Source organism: Nothoprocta perdicaria, unplaced genomic scaffold (genome assembly GCF_003342845.1).
Source record: "Nothoprocta perdicaria isolate Ctin4 unplaced genomic scaffold, notPer1 scaffold_75, whole genome shotgun sequence".
In the NCBI taxonomy this organism is placed as follows: Eukaryota; Metazoa; Chordata; class Aves; order Tinamiformes; family Tinamidae; genus Nothoprocta; species Nothoprocta perdicaria.
Window position 1 is genome coordinate 647,050 of NW_020456032.1, and position 19,604 is coordinate 666,653.

The 19,604-nt window shown below is 49.3% G+C and overlaps 2 protein-coding genes across 2 annotated transcripts in view; both read right to left on the reverse strand.

Moving 5' to 3' along the window:
- Positions 1 to 302, reverse strand: part of WDR45B (WD repeat domain 45B) — a 15,045-nt gene extending 14,743 nt beyond the window's left edge. The window contains exon 1 of the mRNA XM_026051443.1: positions 68 to 302. Within this exon, the coding sequence (XP_025907228.1) occupies positions 68 to 134 (67 nt within the window). The 5' untranslated portion in view covers positions 135 to 302. The remainder of the gene's footprint in view (positions 1 to 67) is intronic.
- Positions 303 to 792: 490 nt separating this feature from the next.
- On the reverse strand, positions 793 to 18,130 carry RAB40B (RAB40B, member RAS oncogene family). The gene is made up of 6 exons (XM_026051387.1): positions 17,998 to 18,130; positions 6,112 to 6,172; positions 4,298 to 4,358; positions 3,401 to 3,478; positions 2,664 to 2,886; positions 793 to 1,753 (listed from the first exon to the last, which is right to left on the reverse strand). Exons 1-6 carry the CDS (start codon positions 18,128 to 18,130, stop codon positions 1,482 to 1,484), a joined length of 828 nt encoding a protein of 275 aa, XP_025907172.1. The 3' UTR covers positions 793 to 1,481.
- Between the last annotated feature and the right edge of the window lie 1,474 nt (positions 18,131 to 19,604).

Here is a 19,604-nt window from a genome sequence, read left to right on the forward strand (position 1 = left end):
GCCCCCCGGCCCGGGCGCGGCCGTTGCGGCCGTTGCGGCCGTTGGCGCGGCGCCCCCGCCCCCTCACCGTGGTCCTGGTTGAAGCCGGCGTAGAGCAGCCCGTTGCCGTGCGGGTTGGCCGGGAGCAGGTTCATGACTCCAGCGCCGCTCCGCCTCCACCCGCCGCCCTTTAAACCATGGCGGCGCCCGCCCGCCCGCCTCAGCCGAACGGCGCCGAGCCGAGCGGAACCGAGCGGAACCGAACCGAGCCGAGCCGAGCCGCGGCGGACGGGCCCGCGCCGCTTCCGACCCAGCCAGGCCGCGCCGCCGAGCACAGACACCACCCACCCGCCAGGCCGAGGAGCGCCGAGCGATGGAGCGGCGGCGCGCCCGCCGCGCGTGCGCAGTGCCGCGCCCCGGCACGGAGCCGTTGCGGGGGCCGCTCGCCCGGCTCCCGCTCCCGGCGCCGGGCAGCGGCTCGCACCCGAGCGCGGCGGTTACCGGCCTGGAAGCGGCGGCTGGGAGGGAGCAACACCGGGAGGCGGAAGCGTCCACACCTTCCCTTCCCTGGCGGCGACCCCAGCACGGCGCTCCTCAAAAGGCCGCTCCAGGAACACAACGGCAACCCTCCCCATCGAAGAAGGAACAAYAGGATGGCTTTCCAGAAACCTTTATTTACTTATTTTTAAATAGTGCTCTTTCTTATAAAGCAGCTCTTTAAAGTCACATTCCTTTTACCACAGTGTCTTTGGCATATTCTTCCTAGAACTTTCTCGTAGAGTAGTATAAAAACGTAGATTTATTTTTACAGAAAAATAAGTATATAAACCACAAATTAATCCCCCAGAGTATTAAATAACATATTGAAAGCTTTATCAAATCTATTTCATACACTAATCAGACAAAACCTAGTTGTGTATGTGCATAATAGTTATATACACATTTTTAGCTTAGGTTAAATTAGTGCTTTGAGGTTGTCAAGGAAGCTTTACAAAGTCCAAATGCACAAATGCAACATTACTAGAATTTTCACACTATTTGYAGAATTTACAATGTATATAATACACTGCATTTAAAAACCTCTGCCTGAATATGCAAACCAGACACTCTTTTTTTTGAACACAGTTTGCAAATACATAGGTTTTTATATACATAGTAAGTCACTTTCCAGATTTCAGGTAGTTAAAGAACTCAAAATAAGCATATTATTTCTCATTTTAAAACACATCTACTAGTAAAAACAATGGCATTGTGCACATCAAAACTAAAATACAATATGAAAATCCAACAGGAAAACATCGCATCCTTTCAGTTGCACTTAACACACCCTTCATCCCAAAGCAGCATTGCTCTAGTGAGCAAGTTCTGAAATTAGAGTTTCCTTATTTTTGTCTATGCAATGTGATACACACATAGAACACGCTCAGCTATGAACACAGAGTCCTTGCACTTCACATGGCGTGTGGGGGGATCTCATCCAGGTCTCTTTTCCTGCAGAGTGTTCAGGAAATTTTGCAGCTGTTTCTTGTACAGTTTTTTGGTGGGCTCTGTGGTGGACGGATAATCTTCGCTTTCTTTAAGCTGYTCCTTTTACTGATGTTGTTGGATGTGAGGGAGTACGAGCGTCCGTGCATCATCCTGGCATTAAGGCCGTTGGCCATGGAGAAGGATTTGAGATGGCTCCGTAAGGCAACGGGGAGAGGGAGCTTGTCGACAAGATGCACAGGGGTGCAGGAAACTATGGCACGGCAACAGAGGTCTTGCAGGCTCAGTACTGAAAAACAGACATAAAACTTGCATTGTAACAGCGTGCTTTTGTCACCCACCTGGTGGCAGCAGAGCCAGTGCTCTGCCTTCACTTGGTTTTCCTAGGGAGAATCCTCATTTCTCCTCCTGCAGCCTTTCCCACATTACGTATTATTAAAAAAAAAAAAAAAAACCTGCCCACTTTCCTATTTGTGTCAGAATTCTTTTACATATCAGAATCAAGCTTTAGGAAAGTTGTTTTTGTTATGTTTTTATTACCTGCATCCAGGGATAAAAACTGTTCCTCCTTTTGTCTATTTTCTGTTTAGACAGCAAGTTGTACAGGAGTCACAGTCAAGTAACATAAAATAATTTCCAGAACTTTTATTTATGAAACATAAGCCATGGCTAGAACTAAATTTAAACATTTCCAATGTTGTATTATATCTTTAGACTATCCTGAGCACAGTAAGTGAAGCATCTCTAAAAATTTTTATTTATATTTCAAGGCCCACACAGGCATACATCTAACCCTTTCGCAGTGGCCTCAGCTCGGCCTCAGTCATACCTGGCAATGAGCTCCCCAAGGTATTTTCTCCTATGTGGAAAATGTTTATTTTGGTTTGAACTGCCTTTTGGTTTCACTGACCCTATATTTCTATCCATCTTGTCCTGCAGTCCTAGAAAGCTGTTCTCAGGCATCTTCTCTACACAGTTTTATATTCTCTACTGTTTCCTAAACACTAAAGCAAAACCCAGTCTTTTCGCGTTCTTTTCACCTTGCAAAACCAGCAGCACACCATTTAATCAAAGACTAAGCTGATTCGGCTTTTGGACATCTGTGTCTTTTACTTTAAAATTAAGCATTTGAAAATGTGCATTTTAATACCTCCCATGCAGACAGCAGCAGGGGTAAATGTGCACTGTTCTTTCCTTACCCTTGTTCGGCTTCCAGAGCCTGTCCATTCCATGTCTCATCAATACTATTCTTGCAAGCTCAGTAAAGGACTCCGTAATATTGAAATTACAAAGGGGGCTGACTTCAAAGAAAGTYATGCCCAGCCGCTCGGCATAGGCTTGTGCTTGTTCAGTAGACACTTGGCGCTTGAAGGCCAAGTGAAGGCGATTTCCCACCAGGATTTTTGGTACGCCTGGAGCATGCTGAGAAAGAGAGAGAGGGGGAGAGAGAGAGAAAGAAAAAGAAGCAAAAACAGCAAGAAAAAAAATTAAAAATCTGTCTCCCCCTTCCCTCAATTAAAACAAGCAAAGCTTTTTCAAGATACAAGATTGAGTGGGAAGCTGGACCAGATGATGTCTAGAGGTCCCTTCCATCTTAAATTATCCGATGATTCTCTGATCTAAAAACATTCCTTCCTCACAGTGAAGTGTCTCGCACAGCTGATGCAGCAGATCTATACCAAGAGTGGGACTGCAACTTGAATTTTTTGCCCTCCATATGCTTTCTGTTAGCACCTTTAGAAACCAGACACTTCAGCTGGTACTCTTCCAACTTTCTAMAAGCATAAACACAGAAACAAAATTGTAAGCTTGGCATCTCGGATAACTCTGTAGTAAGCACTGCCTGAAAATGCCAGGAAAAACAGTAGAAAATACTATTAGCAGTCAGTCTCAGTCATCTGGTACAGGCTAGAGATGCTCACRGATTGTACCTTACCTCATCTATTTCTTTTATCCATCGATCGATGCCATCGAATGACCAACGATTTGTAATATCATACACTAGTATTACACCCTGTATTAACAGGAGATAAAAAAGGGTTTAAACACAAAACAATAACTTTAAATTCTCCAGTTCCAAAATCATCCTGTAAAATACTGAGCAGTTTCCCAATGGAGCAGAAAGACAACATCCTGTCAAACTAAGCCCAGTCTCCCAGTCGGGCAAGSGACAGAAACTCCAGTTTCATGTTGGGAGCCGCCACAAAGATAAGTATTTGTTTTTACAGTTGGCAGGTGTGGTTGCTGACACACACCCATCACAAGTCATAGCAAACACAAATTCTGGGTTGCACTCAGCAGCTCTGTGCAGTCCCAGGACATAAAAGAGGCAACTCATCAAAACCTAAGCACTGCTGTAACTCAGGGCACGCGTTATTTTGTGACTTTTTTCTCCTTTTTTTTTTTTTTTTTAAAGTCACCTCATTACAAGTCATTACACTTTGTTACATCTAGGCCAGATTTATATTTTTCCTATTTGTCTTGCCAGCATTAGGTTCTCAATTTATCTTACTTGGCAGACAAGATTTAAAAAGCCACATTAGCACATTTCCACAACCAAAGTAAGGCAATAAACCTAAGTTACTGAGTAACCAGCAAAACGGCATAAGAACACGGCGCTGCATTGCACTGTGGTTCAACTTCCACCTCCTCMCAGAGAAGGAACCTTCCCTTGTTATTCACCATCCTGCGTATATTATCTTCAGAACTTAGTGGATCTGCACGCACATTAAAGGAGAGCAAGCTGCAGAAACCAACATGGGAATTTGGGTTTTTCACTCATCCAACCATTCCTCCCCAATTACTCATCACTGAGAAGTGCTACTTTGCTCACCTGTGCACCTCTTGAGTAAGACCGAAATATGGTGCAGAACCTCCCTTGTCCTGATGCATCCCTAAAGGAAATAAATTACATATATTTTTAAAAGAAGGCATCTGCCTATGCGAAGAGTTCAACTGGACACAGCCATCTCTGTTGATCCGTGTYCCTTGCTCCCCTAGTCACGCAGTAACCGCCCCAAGGTGCAGGAGCTCTTCCCGCTCCAGCACTTCCCTCTCCCCACACCCTGGTCCTGCTCTTCCCTCTACATTTCTCAGGTTTCTCATGGTAAGAGAACAAGAGCTTCAAGTTCTTGCCCTGGGAAAATAAAGGCCATTAGTCAAGTATATATATGGCACTATACTTGGCATTTAATTCAGCTCAGAGGAAGATTCTGTTTTCACAGCAGAACGGGGGAATGAAACAGCAGCTGTCCCCAAGGAAACGAATGGCAAAACAATAAATTCCTGACCACAGCAATAAAAGTTTATCATGAGCCTCACATGAGGAAACCATTCTTACAGAGGCGTAAACAGCACAGATTTTTAGAAAATGGTGCACCAAAAGTCATGGTCTACAATGTTCAGGAATAAATTTATGATGAAGAATGCAAGAAACAGAGCAGACGACAGATCTTCAGCTGCAAGACACATATTTCCATATATGGTCAACTGCAGAAACTGTTCCAATCTGTTATTCTGAGGAGTTCCAAAAACATCCCTTGCCTTCCAAAAAAAAAAAAAAAAAAAAAAAAAAGCCTTAAAACATCTCCTTGCTGGCTGCTTCTCAGATAAGATTTGTGTGGTATTTTTATCAAGCTATATTGTGGAAGACACAAGAAGAAAAAAAAGATGACCAAAATATCAAGTAATTGAGGTGCCACGTGGCAAAGTACTGTTACCCAGGAATATATTCTAATTTTTGAACTATTTTGAAAAATCATAAGAGCAAAATTAATCAATGAAGACTAAACTTAAAACCACTTAGTTATGGCAAAACACAGGCATTTAATTACAGTACTTAAAGATGTTTCTATCAGAGATGCACCAAAGAACGAACATTAAAGTCAAATCCGAAGTAAATGGTCCACACTCTTTAAGTGTGAAAAAAAAMCATACAGAGGTATAATCCAAATATCAATTCCCGCTCACCTCCAGTTCACTGCCCTATGTGACCGGTGCTTGCTCCTAGACCCTGCCCTCTGCCTCCTCTGGATCCCGGTTCCCCAGCCCACATCCCTTCTCCTTCCCACCCCGCACTAACCTCATTCTCCCTCTCACTTGGGCCCTGAGCTTAGGGAAGACAAAACCCAACCAATCTGAAGAGACAACAACATTACTGCATCTTTCAAGCTGTATCACTTTGTTGCAAAATGCTTCATCATTCTCCACATGATTTTTGCTCGAATCAAATCAAATTGGACTGGATATCATTTAAAATCTATTATTTTAAACCATCACTGAGTAACAAAATTGCTTTTTTTGAATTTAAATCCTAACACTTCTGTCAGCCTGATCACCACTACCAGTAAACTGAGAACTGTTGCTATACAAATACTGTGTGTTTTTAGCAATTTCATGGTCCTTGTTACCGGTAAAGGTGCAGCTAAGTAACCTGCAATCTTTTGTGCCCTCGTTCTGCATTTATTATGCATTTCACTTAGGGAATCTCTAGGGTGCTCCATTTAAAATGGGAGCACCAGCTAGCAGGATCGCTCTCCCTCAGCTGCCTCAGTCTTGCTGCAGCACACAGGAGGATTCCTGTCCCAAAGAGGAGCATTCGCTGCRTCCCTGGGATGTAATTTAGGAGGAAAGATGGAGCACGCTTACCAGAGCTGCAGCTTGATTCGCCGGCCATCCAGAAGGATAGTTGTAGTCTTGTAATCAATACCTGGGGGATGGAATCACACAAGGTTTGGATCTGCTTCCAGGTGTACAGAGGATGCACAGACAGAGATTTCAGAGAGCTGACCATTGCAAAATAGCTTTTTTCCTCATCAGTAGCCTGTCAGATGCATGTGGATAAGTATAACTTGTTCATATAAAACTAGGGAGGCCCCTTTCACGCTGCTCCATGTGTGATCCCTTCAGGAACAGATTGCTCAGGTCCCCTCCCGCCTGACAGATGGTCCCTTTCTAAGCACATATGTCTTCTCTCTCTTCAGCCAGGGAAGGTAGAACTCTCTTTCCCCCTTTCCTCTCATACACGGGCTGCAAACTGAAGGCCATTTCAATCTTTCCCTCTATTCCCTGTTACGTGTCCCCTGTTACTTCTTCCTAAGCCAGCAGCTTTGACCATCAGCCACTCTGACATCAGGTATATCTGTGTGTTTCACCTGAAAGCAGCAGGAAGCCTCAGGAAGAAGCCAAACTCTGTAAAAACAAGCTCAAGTCGAGCTTTAGGGCAGCTTTCCTGGGGGGCTTAGCCCATGTAAAACTAACTGGAAGCAGTTGGGAACTTGTTGACCCCTGCAGACATTGACAGCTCTGCACAGGGCAGTCGCTCGAACCAGCACATGCCGCTGCTGCATGCACCAAGCTCACAGCTACAAACTTTCAAAGAGCCTCTTATTTTTATCAAATGTTATTGAAAAGCACGCACTACTCTGCAGCCAAGCAACACAGTTTTACTGGGAAATGTGCTTTTCCACGTGTTTTCTTGGCTTTGTCATAGTTAAGTCATTTCCTGAACATTTACTCACAGAGCCCTCCAAGGGCAGGTTGACAAGCAGGGAACCGAGCTCTGCAAACACAGCTCGACTCGCACCTCAAAAAACAGGGACGAGTTTCATTCTCCAAGCACCAGCAAGACCAAAGGAGTGGAAAAATGCATTGACAGAGCAAACATATGCATGAGGAAGGAGCCTTAACTACTACGTAAGGCTCTGCTGAAGCCCTATGAGAGGAAGAGGAGTGACAATGGTGACGATGATGCTGTTAACTCTGTTCCCAAAGGCTGCTCCTACACCTGGCACGTCGGTATCAGTGGTGGAAAGGCTGGAACAGGCCGGCAAACTGGCGGAAAGCCCAGGGCCCAAGAGGGAATAAAAGCTCCCCAGCACCTGCCACGCTAAGCGCCTGCTGCTCCTGTTGTGTGGGCCCTTCTCCAAAGAAAAGGGCTTTGCRAGGGTGAGGAGGGAGTAAAAAGGACATTTAACTGCTAAGCAGAAGCTACTGCACGATAAGAGTTATTGACCAAGTCCACTCTCCCTAGAGGGAGATGCAAAGATAAAAAGTTGTTTCTTTTGGCACATGTTTCTCTTACAATTCGTGTACTGCTGATTTGCCCAAGTACAGCTTGTCTGGTGAACTGGTAAAAAAAAGGAATACCCAAGACAAAGGAGATTTGTGCTTGTTTTGAGGCAGCAAAATCTCAGATTCACTCATCACGAGACGCTGCTCTAGGAAGCAGCACCCAGCCCTGCACGGCCGCCCAGCCACACGTCACAACTCGTGCCCGGAGATCCTTTCTATAGATTAAATAGCCTATAGGCATTTTGTATCCAAAAACGTTCACATCAATATCAATGTTTTATTTCTGTATTTTTTATTTCTATCCTGCATCTGCAAATACCAACTTTCCTGCAGGCAGGGATGGCCTGAGATTCCCAAGGTGGATCTAGCTGCTCGGTGCCAGCTGCGGAGCAGAGCGGGGAGCTTCTCGGTRCAATGCTCTGCAGCTTTACCCTCCTACAACTCAGGCTTCACGGCCGCCCCTCGCTCACACCAGCACTGATTATTCCGAGGTTTCCCGGGAATTTCTGCTTTTGCTCATAGCACCGTATTCCTCCTCCAAGGATGAGTCTCTCCAGGCCAGAACGCTTCAGTCATTCAAGTTGTTCTTTTTGTGCTCCAAAGGCAACATTATTCACACCAAGAGCGATTTCTCCCAGGTTTAATGACTGAGATTCAGTGAATTACAGGGTCTCTGGTCAGCCCCTCAGTTTTGCACTGACTGTTTGAACAAAGCCTGTGTGCAGGGGTCTACAGAGAGACTCTCATCTTGGTAATATGACAGTGAGAGAATAAAAATCCAGACTTAGTCCTAAAATATTTCCCTCAGGAACCAGGTACAAGCCTAATGTTTTGAAGGCTTGGCGCTTGTTCTGCATTTGYTTTGGAGCTGTTTGATGTAGAGGGAAGGGGGAAGAAAAAGGCTGTGACTTTAAGATTGAATTCTATAGAGAGCTCTGTCCTGAGCAAGGGAAGATTTCACCCAGTGGCACATTTGTTTTGGATGCATCCTTAAAATCACCTTTGTTTTGAATACACCTCCATTTCCATATGCACATTAAGAGAAAAGCTGGACTGTGAATTTAAGAAAGCCTTTGCAACTGCTTCAAATCCATCTGACAGGTGACAAAGTTCCCAACACCATTAATTCACCCTCCCAAGGAAACGGACCCACATCACACTTTGGATTCCAAATGCAAAAAACTTTAGAAAACAGTTTCAGAGCATCAACCCCACAGATACGTGGACTCTGCAGTAAAAYGGGACCCTGCCACTGGCCACCCGGGCGCATTGGGCGGGTTGGGGAGATCTGCAGAGCAGGAGCCTCCGCAGCCGCCCTGGGCAGCCTGGGCCAGGGCTCGGGCACCCTCACACCAAACAAGTTCTTCCTCACACGGAGAGGGAACTGCCTGGGTTTTAATTTGTACCCATTACTCCTTGTCCTGTCACTGGCCATCCCTGAGAAGAGCTTGGCCCCTTCCTCCCTACATTCTCCYTTCAGATACTTATTGAGCAGATCYCCTCTCAACCTTCTCTTCTCCAGGCTGAACAGGCCCCGCTCGCTCAGTCTTTCCTCACACAGGAGCCGCTCCAGCCCCTGGTCCCTGTCCTCCCACCGCACTGAACTTCCACGGCAAAGGCCATCGCCTTGCAGAGCACGGGCTGCCTGCGGAGGCCTCGAGTGGCAGTCTTGCTGCGAAGGTGGACAAACAGCAGCTGAGCACAAACGAAAACAATTGATTGGAAAGAATAAATATTAATAATAAAATTTAGAAAAAAAAGAAAAAAAAAAAAATAAAAAGAATAAATAAAACACTACCTGACATCACATAAGCTAACAAAATATCGTTTAACTAAAACAAATGCACAATTCATTTCCCTTCCTTTCTAAGACAGAAGGAAGGAGAGATGCTGAGGTCATATTCATTCTTTTCTGTCTTAATATCCTCATGTCAATAATGAAACAGTCTTAAAAAAAAAATCTAGGACTTTAGAGAGGGACGGGACAAGAAGAAAGTGAAGGGTGCCTTTCCCCAGGTCAAGCACAGCAGCGCCACCGGCTTCAGGTCTGCGTTTTCCTTCCTCCTGCCCCTCCGAAAGAGAAGGGTACTGAGGTATGTGGCAAACTTGTTAACCAAAAGGTTTACTAAAAAATTGCAGCTAACATCCTCAGATGAAAACTGCTATTTATAAACACGTTATTGGGTATAAATAGTAGCACTGCAGGAAATGRGAACATTATTATTAGCAGTACGAGGAGAGAAAAAAGCAGCTCTTCCTTTCTGTCAGTGCTCTTCAGGAGTGGGAAGCGACGCGTGTCCGAGCCCCAGCAGCTCCCAGCCGAGTGTCCTCCACACCCTTCGGCCCCACAGACGCAGGGGAACCAGCGCAGGGCACGGGCGAGCAGGGAGCTCGCGGTGCCTCCCGTGCCTCGATGCGGCGGCTGCTCCAGGACACTGCAAGCCCCTGGCCCTGGGGAGGAGGCTGCTTCAGGGCGTGCAGAGATAACAGATAACAAGATAACAAAAGCCAAACCCCAGAGAGGAGGGCAGGGCTCCCCGTGCCGAGGACGGTTAAAAAAGGTTAAAAAGGAGGTGCGGAGGATGGTTAAAAAAAAAAGGTTAAATAAGGCACAGAGAGCAGATACACTTGGAGGAAGGTAAATACTGCAGCATCAATGCGAAGTCCAYAGCACAGGAAGGAGTAGATGCATCTAACATGTTTTATCCTATTTGACTATTCTTTTGTTCTAAAACACCCATTTCCAGGAGAAGTTAAAGAGCCAAACTGAACTCAGGAGCAGATTTCAGGCTGCTTGTCTCCAAATTACCTGTCACCCACATCAAGTGGTCAATCAGAACAGAAAGATTTCATAGGGTCAATGGCTCAGCAACGCCTCCAACCACGATCCGAGGCCCAACAACTTTCACTCGGGACTGGACTGGTCTTCTAGACACTTCCAGAGAAGGATCCAAGATGGGCTCKTAACTTACTGGTAGCCAAAATTCTTCCCTTTCCTCACGCAAAGCTGAAAGTTTCAGCTTATAACTCGTAGATCCCCCCTTCCCTGCCCAGAATCCCAGAATGGCTGAGGTTGGAAGGGACCCCTTGAGATCACCCAGTCCAGCCCCCTGCTCCAGCAGGGACACCCASAGCAGGGGGCAACTGGGATAAAAAATCCACCCTCAGCACAAGTCAAGGAGCAGGAGCACGTTTAACTGGGCAGTTTCCCCTCTTCTCTGCCTGAATTCTTTGCAACTGTAACTCAGCACAAAAAGGAAAATTCAATCTAGGAAGTTCCCAATTACAGACATCATTATTTATAAATTAGCAACAATATTTAAATAGAGCTCTTTTCTATTAAGATTTGCATTTTATAACAAACGAACCCTAAAAGTTTAATCCATTTGATATCAAAGACTATCATAATGCTGCACCAGTAAAGTTGTTTCAGAGACTAACCTGCATTATTAACTAAAAAGAACCAACACTCCTCACCATGTGGTCTCCTCACTGCCACTGCCTCTCGGTTCTTTTAATTAAGAGTTGCTTAAGGCTCCAGAGCAGAGTCCCCAGGACATGTCAGGCACACGGTTAACTAGTCCCTTTATCTTCCTGAGGTGGGATCCAACATGCCTTGTGTTGCTCTCCGGCATTCCCACACCAATGTCACCTTAAGCGAGCCGGGGGAAACGCGGCAAGGAGAAGCTTGGCCACACTTAGATAACCAACCACAGGAGAAAAAGGAAGAAAAAAGAAGAGTGGAGTAGCATTTGTATAAATGTCCAAAACTCCCCGTGCTCAGAGATAATCTTCCCATTGTAATAGCTGTGTATTGAGAAGTTTAGGAGATAGTGGCAATCACTCTGATGAACGAGGCCGGATGCGATAGGGACCCTGCCCAGATCCTACCAGCCAAGAAAGGAGGGGGAAGCAGCTGTGAAGAACCTGCCTTTGCCTATATCTTGAATGGCTTGGATGACCAAAATGACCAGAATCTAGAAGGAAGAATAGCGTCCAAACTACAAAAAAAGTATTTCAGTTATCTAAAATATTTTTAAAAACAAATGCAATATTGCACATTTCAGCAGAACGAACTGCAAGGACATCAAGTCACCAGTATTCTGAACTATTGGCCTAACTAGCAGCTCGCCAAGGATCCCTGCAAACCTCTCCAGTACCTTCACTGGGCTTTGAGCCAACTCTCCGATAAACACTTGTAAAGATTAGAAAACATATTAGCTTTTAAGATCATTATACCACTATGATCAGAGAGAAAAAATAACGATTTTCTGCTTCATAAACATATTCCTATACATGAAGAGATTCTAAATAATCCTAAGCATGTGAAACCAGATAGGATGGAGGTTCCTGCTGCCACCCCAGGAGCTGCCCCAGGAGGCCGGGGGCTCCCGGGGTCACGGCAGTGTCCCCACCGGGCAGCAAGTTTCCACACAGAAAGAACAGATCTAAAGCATGGGCACAGCAGCAGAAGGGCGGCCGATTCCCCACTGCCGCCACAAAGAAGCACTGACTGTTCCAASAGGAAAGAAACGTTGCTTGGATAATCGTTCTTTAAGCCAAAACAAGTGGCAAACTTCTGTCATTATGRTAAAATGAAGATCAAAGTTAGAATGCACAACAAGACGCACTCAATTTGCTTTCAGGACACCAGACAGCCAAATCCATACCRTGGTCTTTGCGGAGTCACTGTGACAACCTCTGTTTCCAGTGAAACAGGCTTCTCAAGGCAGACAACCACATACCCTCCAAACGTCAACTGCAGAAYAAGGCTGGGGATCTGCACCGGCTCCGCTCTGAAACCAAGACACGTCTGCAGGCCTTGGTTGAGGGCTGGGGACACCCTGGGGACACCCASGGGACAGGCAGCCGCGCTGCCGGCGCTGTGATCCCTCTCGCGAGGCTTCCTCGGGCGCAGGAGACACGACGGAGGGCTCAGGAGACACAGGTTGGTGAGTCCCAGTGACACCGCGGGCCAYGGCGAGCGCTTGCCTGGAGGAACAGGCCGAGAGCGGGAGGAAATCCAGAGCGTCCCGCAGGAGGGGAGCCAGGAGAGCAGCGCCCGGGGAGCCSCTGCAAGCAGCCACGCAGGGAGCTCTGCACGTCCGCCTGCCCAAGAAGCTGCCGGCGCCAACGGCAGCGCACGAGGAGCTCCCGTCCTCCCTCAGGAAGGACACGAAGCTCCACGCTGCAGGGAGCGGCCAAACAGCAGCGTGAGCCCCGGGGAGCAGCAGCATCCGTAGTCCTCACACAGCAAACGTGCCAGGACACACAGGGAACACCTCCACGCTGAAGGGCTGGGAGGGCAACAGCAGCCCTCACTGCAGCCATCTGACAGCAAGGTCCCAGCGCGCAGCAGGACACAAGGGACGTGTGTGAAGCAAAGCCAACCCCTTGTGCTTACCTGGGCAGCTCACTGCTCCTTCCTTAGTGAGCGTCACCATTCCCTCTCCCTCTGCACCGCATGTCCACAGCGCTGGGAGCGCGTCCCTAACCAGGAAAGACACGCGGGAGTCAGGGAAGCAGCCCTGCTGACAGAGCGGGCTCCTGCCCGCCGAGCGTGGAGCACAGGCACGTTAAAGCAGGAGGGACTCGCAAGCAGAAAAACAGCAGAATTGATCTTCTCTTGGCAGGAAMAACAGTAAGTCATAAACAAGAGAGTAAACACTGAACACAGAAAGTAAAGATAAATTATGCTGACATTATGTAAGGGCCTCTAAGCTACTAACAACCTTTGGAATTTAGAAGGAAGAAAAACGCACATGGTTATCACTGYGCTTCCTTTGACTTCTAAAGGATTTTCAGAAAGCCAGTCTATTTTAAGCCCCTAAGGATCACCCATGGACCCCTCAAGCACTGCACCGCAGGGGCCCTGGTGAAAGCAATGACTCTGTAAGAGCCAGATCCCGCCGCGGGGAGCGGGAGCCGGAGCCCCGCGGAGCAGCGGGGAGGCCGCTGCCTCCTCCCGGCTCTGCTCTAGGGACAGACCCGCGGGCAGCAGCTCGGCGTCAGCCGGTCGCTGAACRGTCTGACGGAGAGAAGAAATCGCTCCCCAGGCTTGCATGTCTTGCCAGCCTTTGCCTGTATTCCCAAAGAGATATAAACTGTGTTTTTAAACAGAACACCTAAGTAGCAACACACACATACATATATATATATATACACAAAAATATATCAGCTGAACAGAATCATAGGAAAATACAGGTCAGAAGGACCTGAGGAGGGTATCTAGTTGAACCCCCTGCTCAAAGCAGGATCAGATGAGGTTCCTCAGGGCTTTACCCAGCCCGGCCCTGAACACCTGCATGGCCAGAGGCTGCCCGTGCTCTCCAGGGAGCCTGTCCCATGGGAATCCTCACGGCCAAAGAAAACCAGGCTGATCCTTGTGCCGCTGGGAAGCGCTTGCACTGGGGCCGCTGCCTCCAGGGGCTCCGCAGGCACCGCGCGCTACCGGCCCTGCTCCGGGCACCGCTACCGGCCCCACTCCGCGCTCTCCTCTCCCGGAGGTGACCCGGCACTGTGCAGCCCCTTCCCTTTGGAGCTGGCAGGAGAGCTGGCTTTTCTTCCTGCAAACTACGCATTGCATTCCATGCAGTCTTTCACACTGAGCTAGTCATATGTATACATATATGATATATATTTATCTCCCTTTCTGCATATAGATAATAAAAATAATAATAATATATATATATATAKAKAKAKAKAGAGAGAGAGAGAGAGAGAGAGAGAGAAAATAAAATACAGGAGAAGAGAGTCCCAACTGCCTTCAAGATCGTGTGCTGTGCGTAGGAGGGAGCCCTTCTTTCCTAAAGCAGCGAGCACGTATCCTTGGAAAGAACTTACTCCACGACTCTCCCTATACTCATTTATTCCACAGAGTGCATCAGCTACAAGAGGCTCTCTTCCTCAGTCTAGTCTTAAAAGAACATTGCAAAGGCTGCTGGACCTGCTGGGTCTCTTCTGGGTTTTCCAGCTGCCAGTTTCATATCTCAAGTGCTTAAATACCCCACTTGAAGGCACGGCACAACATGAGCTTGCAAATAAAGTGCAAGGGCATGGGAGTTGCAGTAACAYGCTGTTCCGAAACACTGTCAAGCATTCAAGCTACTTTCATTTGGAATTTGTTAACTAAATCACACTTTTCAGGGGTTGATTCTAACAGTTTCTTTTTCACCTAAACATCTATAATGGTTTAGTTTGTATTAGAAGAGAAAAGGAGGTCAATGAGAAACACACCTCAAAAACCACTTTTGGCTGCTCTCTGAACACATTCTTTCCAAGGACAGCTCCGGGCTTCGCATTTGACCTCGCGGCTGCGCAGTCCCTAGGGAGCAGTTTGGGCAGGGAGGAGCCAGGGCTCTTTGCACTGGGCCAGGCTGGAGGGGAAGCAAGGTCCTGCCAATGCTGAATGCGCAAGCACAGAACCGGGAAAATACAGCGGTTGGGTCTGAATAACCCTCGCCAAAAGCCACGGCGAGGAAGCACAAGGAAGGGATCTGCGCCCGGCAGCGTGAAGCTTCCAGCACTGCAGGACTGAGCGACTCCCAAACGCCGCCTGTTTCAGCCTCCTTCACATTTCCACTGGCACAGTTCACATTTCCAAACACTGGCACAGTTTAACTAGTTGACATGAAACAGGACTCTCTAACATTATCTCCAGGTCAAAAAAGCGTTTATAAAAGATATTTTTTCTCCACACAGAGCTGCAGCGGCGGGCAGGCCAGGATGGGGGAACACGAGCTAAAGAACCGAAGCAGCCAAGCAGCGTGAAGGGCATTACCAACATGCTTAAGCCGGGAGAGTCGCCGCGATAACTAACACAAGGGGCAGCGGGTGAGACGGGGCCTGCCCTGGGGCTGCAGGGCTCCGSGCTGCCGCGGCCCTCGCGGCTCAGCAGAGCGGCCACCTCCGCCACCGGGGAAACAGAGCAGCCACGGGTGAGGAGATGGAGTCGGTCTCTCCACTTTTCCCTTAAGAACACGGAAAGAAGATGAGCAAATACCGAGTCTGAAGTCTCCAGTGGTGAGCGAGGCGCCAGCGGGAGAACACGCTGGGCGGCCGCCGCGGCCACCATCGCGCGGGATCCGCTCCCGCTTCCCGGTGCGTCCGGAGCGGGCCGTGCTCTGCCCGGGCCGTGCTCTGCCCGGGCGGCTGCTCCTCCCCGCTGGCACCACGGGAGCCGACACCGTTTCCAGGGGCTTAAACTGGCCCCTAAGGAAGGGGAACCCAAACGCATCCACCCTTCTTGCCACAAGGGAGCAGTTTAGATCCTTGTCAGCCAAGGCCAGTGCGGATGCAACTGGATTTTATTAAAACTTGGAGGAGGAGGGGAACTCCCAGCSTACTCCGCCCCTTAGGACAGGTCACTCGGCAGGAGCTAAGGGAGATGCAGTTGTGCTTTCCCCGCGCTGCCAGGGAAAGCCAGGCCCCTTGTGGGCCAGGGCAATGAACCTGCGCAGACATCTGTGCACTCACCTGCCCRAGTTTCAATGGCCTCGGCTGCAGAAGGGTCTACAGGTTGTCCCCAGAAGTCAGCAATAGGCACAGGGAAATGCGGAAACGTGGCCGTGTTGGCGTCACGGGGCTTCTAACTCAGGGTTCAGATCACAGAGCGATTACAGAAACGTAACGCAGCCAAACAAGTCAGGGCTAAGCGAGCCATCGTGGCCATTATTATACACCAGGAGAAAGGAGGGCTTCATTGCCCCTGCCTTTCAGTCAAGGAGAGTCGCAAAAACGCAGTCCAGAGCGGAGAAACTCCAAAGCAAATTTCGGAAGGAGGGACCTTCCTTCCCTCAGTTCTGCACTGGCCTTGTCCTGGTGGGGGAAGGAGCCCACGGCTCAATTCACAAATCTCAATCTCTTAATTTTTGCTGTTAATGATATTGCCTTTTGATTCCTTGTTTTAGCTGGAGCCTTTTCTCTCCTCCTACAGTGACTGTACTGCAATCTAAGGGCAGAGAGAAATTACAAAAGATGGATGGATGGAAGGAAATAAATCYGTCAGTTTAAAAACCTGACACTCCTGCAAGGAGAGGAGGAGTACCTGGGTTTGAGCGATCATTCCTCTGAGCCCCTGCATCAGACAGTCAGGCTGCAAGCACTATTTTCTCTATTTTGGTACGAAAGCAAGAGTGAAAAAAGGAAAAAAAAAAAAGAAAATCCAGTAAACCAAAACATCAAAATATTTGCCTACCCAGGGACAGTGTACCTAAGGTTTTGTGTTCTAGTCTAGAAGCAAAAATTTCCTAAGCATTTGTTCAGAYAGATAATTTAACAACACTCTAAAGCAAAGTTCCTCTTGCTCCCTGCAGAATCGCCTTTGTGCAGTTTTTCTCACCAGAGGGAACAAAGTTTGTGTCAATTTTTGCAGTGCCAGMTTTAAGGAGGATGCACAAAACCTGGAGGATGCACCCAGGCAGGTCAGGACCCCGCCGGCCTCCTTGCCCACCTCCAGGAGAGCTGCTTCCTAAACCCTCTCCATGGACCACGCTCACCAATGGGTCTTCCATGGCAATCCTTACCTTGCAGCGTTATTAAAAGCCTCTTCCTCTCTGGTTTCCAACGCAGAACCCTTTGGCATTAAGTACCATCTCTTAGCCTCTGATTTATACCAAATGCTCTCACGCCTTTGCTCGCGGGGCAGGGGCAGCTTGAGGGATCCAACTGATGACGTGAGGCTGGTTCTCCTCCCTATCCCCGGCTCATTCTACCCCCAAAGTTGGTAATAAAGGTCTTTTCTCGATGAACACCTGCAGCCCTTATCAACGGCCTCATCTTTCCTTCATTACAGGCCCTGTTGCAGCACATTCTTTCCAACCTTCTCACCATTCACATTCCCACCKTTAATCCGCTCCGTGCCAGCGGGACACACTGGTGTAAGAGGCAGACTCCGTCTCCCCTGCGCACCCAAGTTCAACAAATGACCGTCCGAATTACCCARGTGCCCAAACGAACTGGTTTGTTCCCTTTTCCGAGGCTCTTCAGGGCTCCTTTTCCAGTGCTCTCATCTCCCACCCCAACACGTCCCCTCTCCCGTTGCCTCGCGAAGTTGCTCCCATTTGCCGGCATGGAAAGCCGAGTTCTGTCCTGGGTCGCTCACACGTCTGGCCCGTTTTGACTGGCCCCCTCACACCCCATCCCTGCTCTTTCCAACTCAGAGCCCTAGGKGAAAGAAGGAAAAGACGAAGAAGGGGGAAAAGGGCTACGAGGCTACAGGGAGCCCCTTCCCGGGGCCAGGACGGACGGGACCGCTCGGAAAACCAGCTGCAACCCSGAACCTTGATCTTAAAGGGCTACTCCCCCGCTCCCTGGGAAACGAGAAATACGGGAAAGTAAAAAAAGAGAGAAAAAATATTTCCTATTTTCCAGCGAAAGCCCCTTCAGGGCAAACGCCGTTGGCGTCACCGCGGATCCCCGCACGCACGGACGGCAGCGGGAAGGGGCGCCCGCGCTGCTCACCCATGTGGAGGCCGTAGGGCGCCTCGGCGGCGCCGCCCTGCAGGCTGGCCAGGATCTCGCCCTTGCCCACGTCGCTGTCGCCCACGAGCAGGAACTTGAGCAGGAAGTCGTAGGCTCGCGCCGGGCTGCTCATGCCCCCGGCCGGGCGCGGCGCGGCCGCGCAGCGGCATCCCCGGGGCGCCCGGGGCGGCGGCCGAGCTCAGCGGCGGGCGGCAACGCGCCTCATGCCGGTTCCGCTCCGGTTCCGCGCCGGTTCCGCTCCGGTTCCGCTCCGGTTCCGCACGCTGCCCCCCAGCGCCCAGCAGCCCGGCCAGGGCGCTCTGACACGCGCCGCGCCCCGCCCCTCGCGCCGCTACTGGCCGCTCGCACCGCCCTCAGCGCTCATTGGTCCTCCGGGGCACTACCCCCGCCCCCTCCCCGCTTCCCAAGGAGAGCAGGGGGGCGGCTCGCCCGTCGCTGTCGCTTATTGGTGCAGCCGGCCCCGCCCTCCTCGTTCCCATTGGAGGGAGGGAGCTCGGCCGCCCCTTCCGCGTGCTCCCAGCGGGACACGGCGGCTCAGTTGCTAGGCGGTCCCATGGCCGCCATTGGCTCTCTGGCTCGTCAGTCACAGGGAGTCCCGCCCCGTCCCCGTGCTGTTGACGCGGCACAGCTGGGAGGCCGCGGGTTCGAGTCCCGGCCCCTGCGGCGCCACCAGGGACTCGGGCCGCGGGAGCCGCGGGCTGGGGGGCTCCGGGAAGCTGCGGGGTCTGTAAACCCGGTTGTTCCCCCTTTGCCCCCCGCCCCGTACGGCCTCACAGGCGGCCCTGCAGCCCGGCCTTGGGCACCGCTCAGTCTGCGCTCCCTACTCTCGCTTTTAGGATGGTTCTAACCTGCCRAAACACGAACTTCTGCCCTCAGATCCACATCCATGTTGGCTTTGCCCATAAGCGAGCTTATGGAAAAAAACACATTTTTTAAAACTTACAGTAATGCCCATCTATACTGCCTAAATTCCATGCCTAAATCATGAATTTCTTCTCATTTACGTATGGCACATCTCTCAGTAAATATAAATTATTTTTTYTCTTGAGTAAAACCTTGCTAAACCTGAGTAATTCCCAGAGTCACATTCATCTGAGACATTTTTTTGTTTAAAGACAGAAATAAATAGCCAAAACAAAGCTGTATGCTTTGGATCAGTACATGTAAATGAAAGGTTTATGCTGCTGTTTTACTGGAAAAAAATCCCCTTTTTGGCAAACACATGGGTCCGGAGGAGTTTTCACGTACACAGGGCTTATTCTGGGTCACCTGCAGCCCCGTGTAAGCGCTAACCTCAAAGTGGTTCTGCATCTACACACTACACTGCAACTCGAAAGGAAAACAAGCACTTGACTAATAAAGTCTGTGTGTATGGGTATGAGGCAACAGTGCTCTGCTCATCGCAAAATAATAATAATAAAAAGGTCTGAACACGCCTCTTTAGGACTGCAAACACAGCRGAAAGCCCACGAAGGCGGCTGCATCCTTCCTGGGTATTTTTCATGCAGCGCAACCCGAAGCAGTGTACAAAATGTCCCGCCGTGGTCCCTACGGATCCCGAAGCACCACGCGCCGCCTGCGGAGGC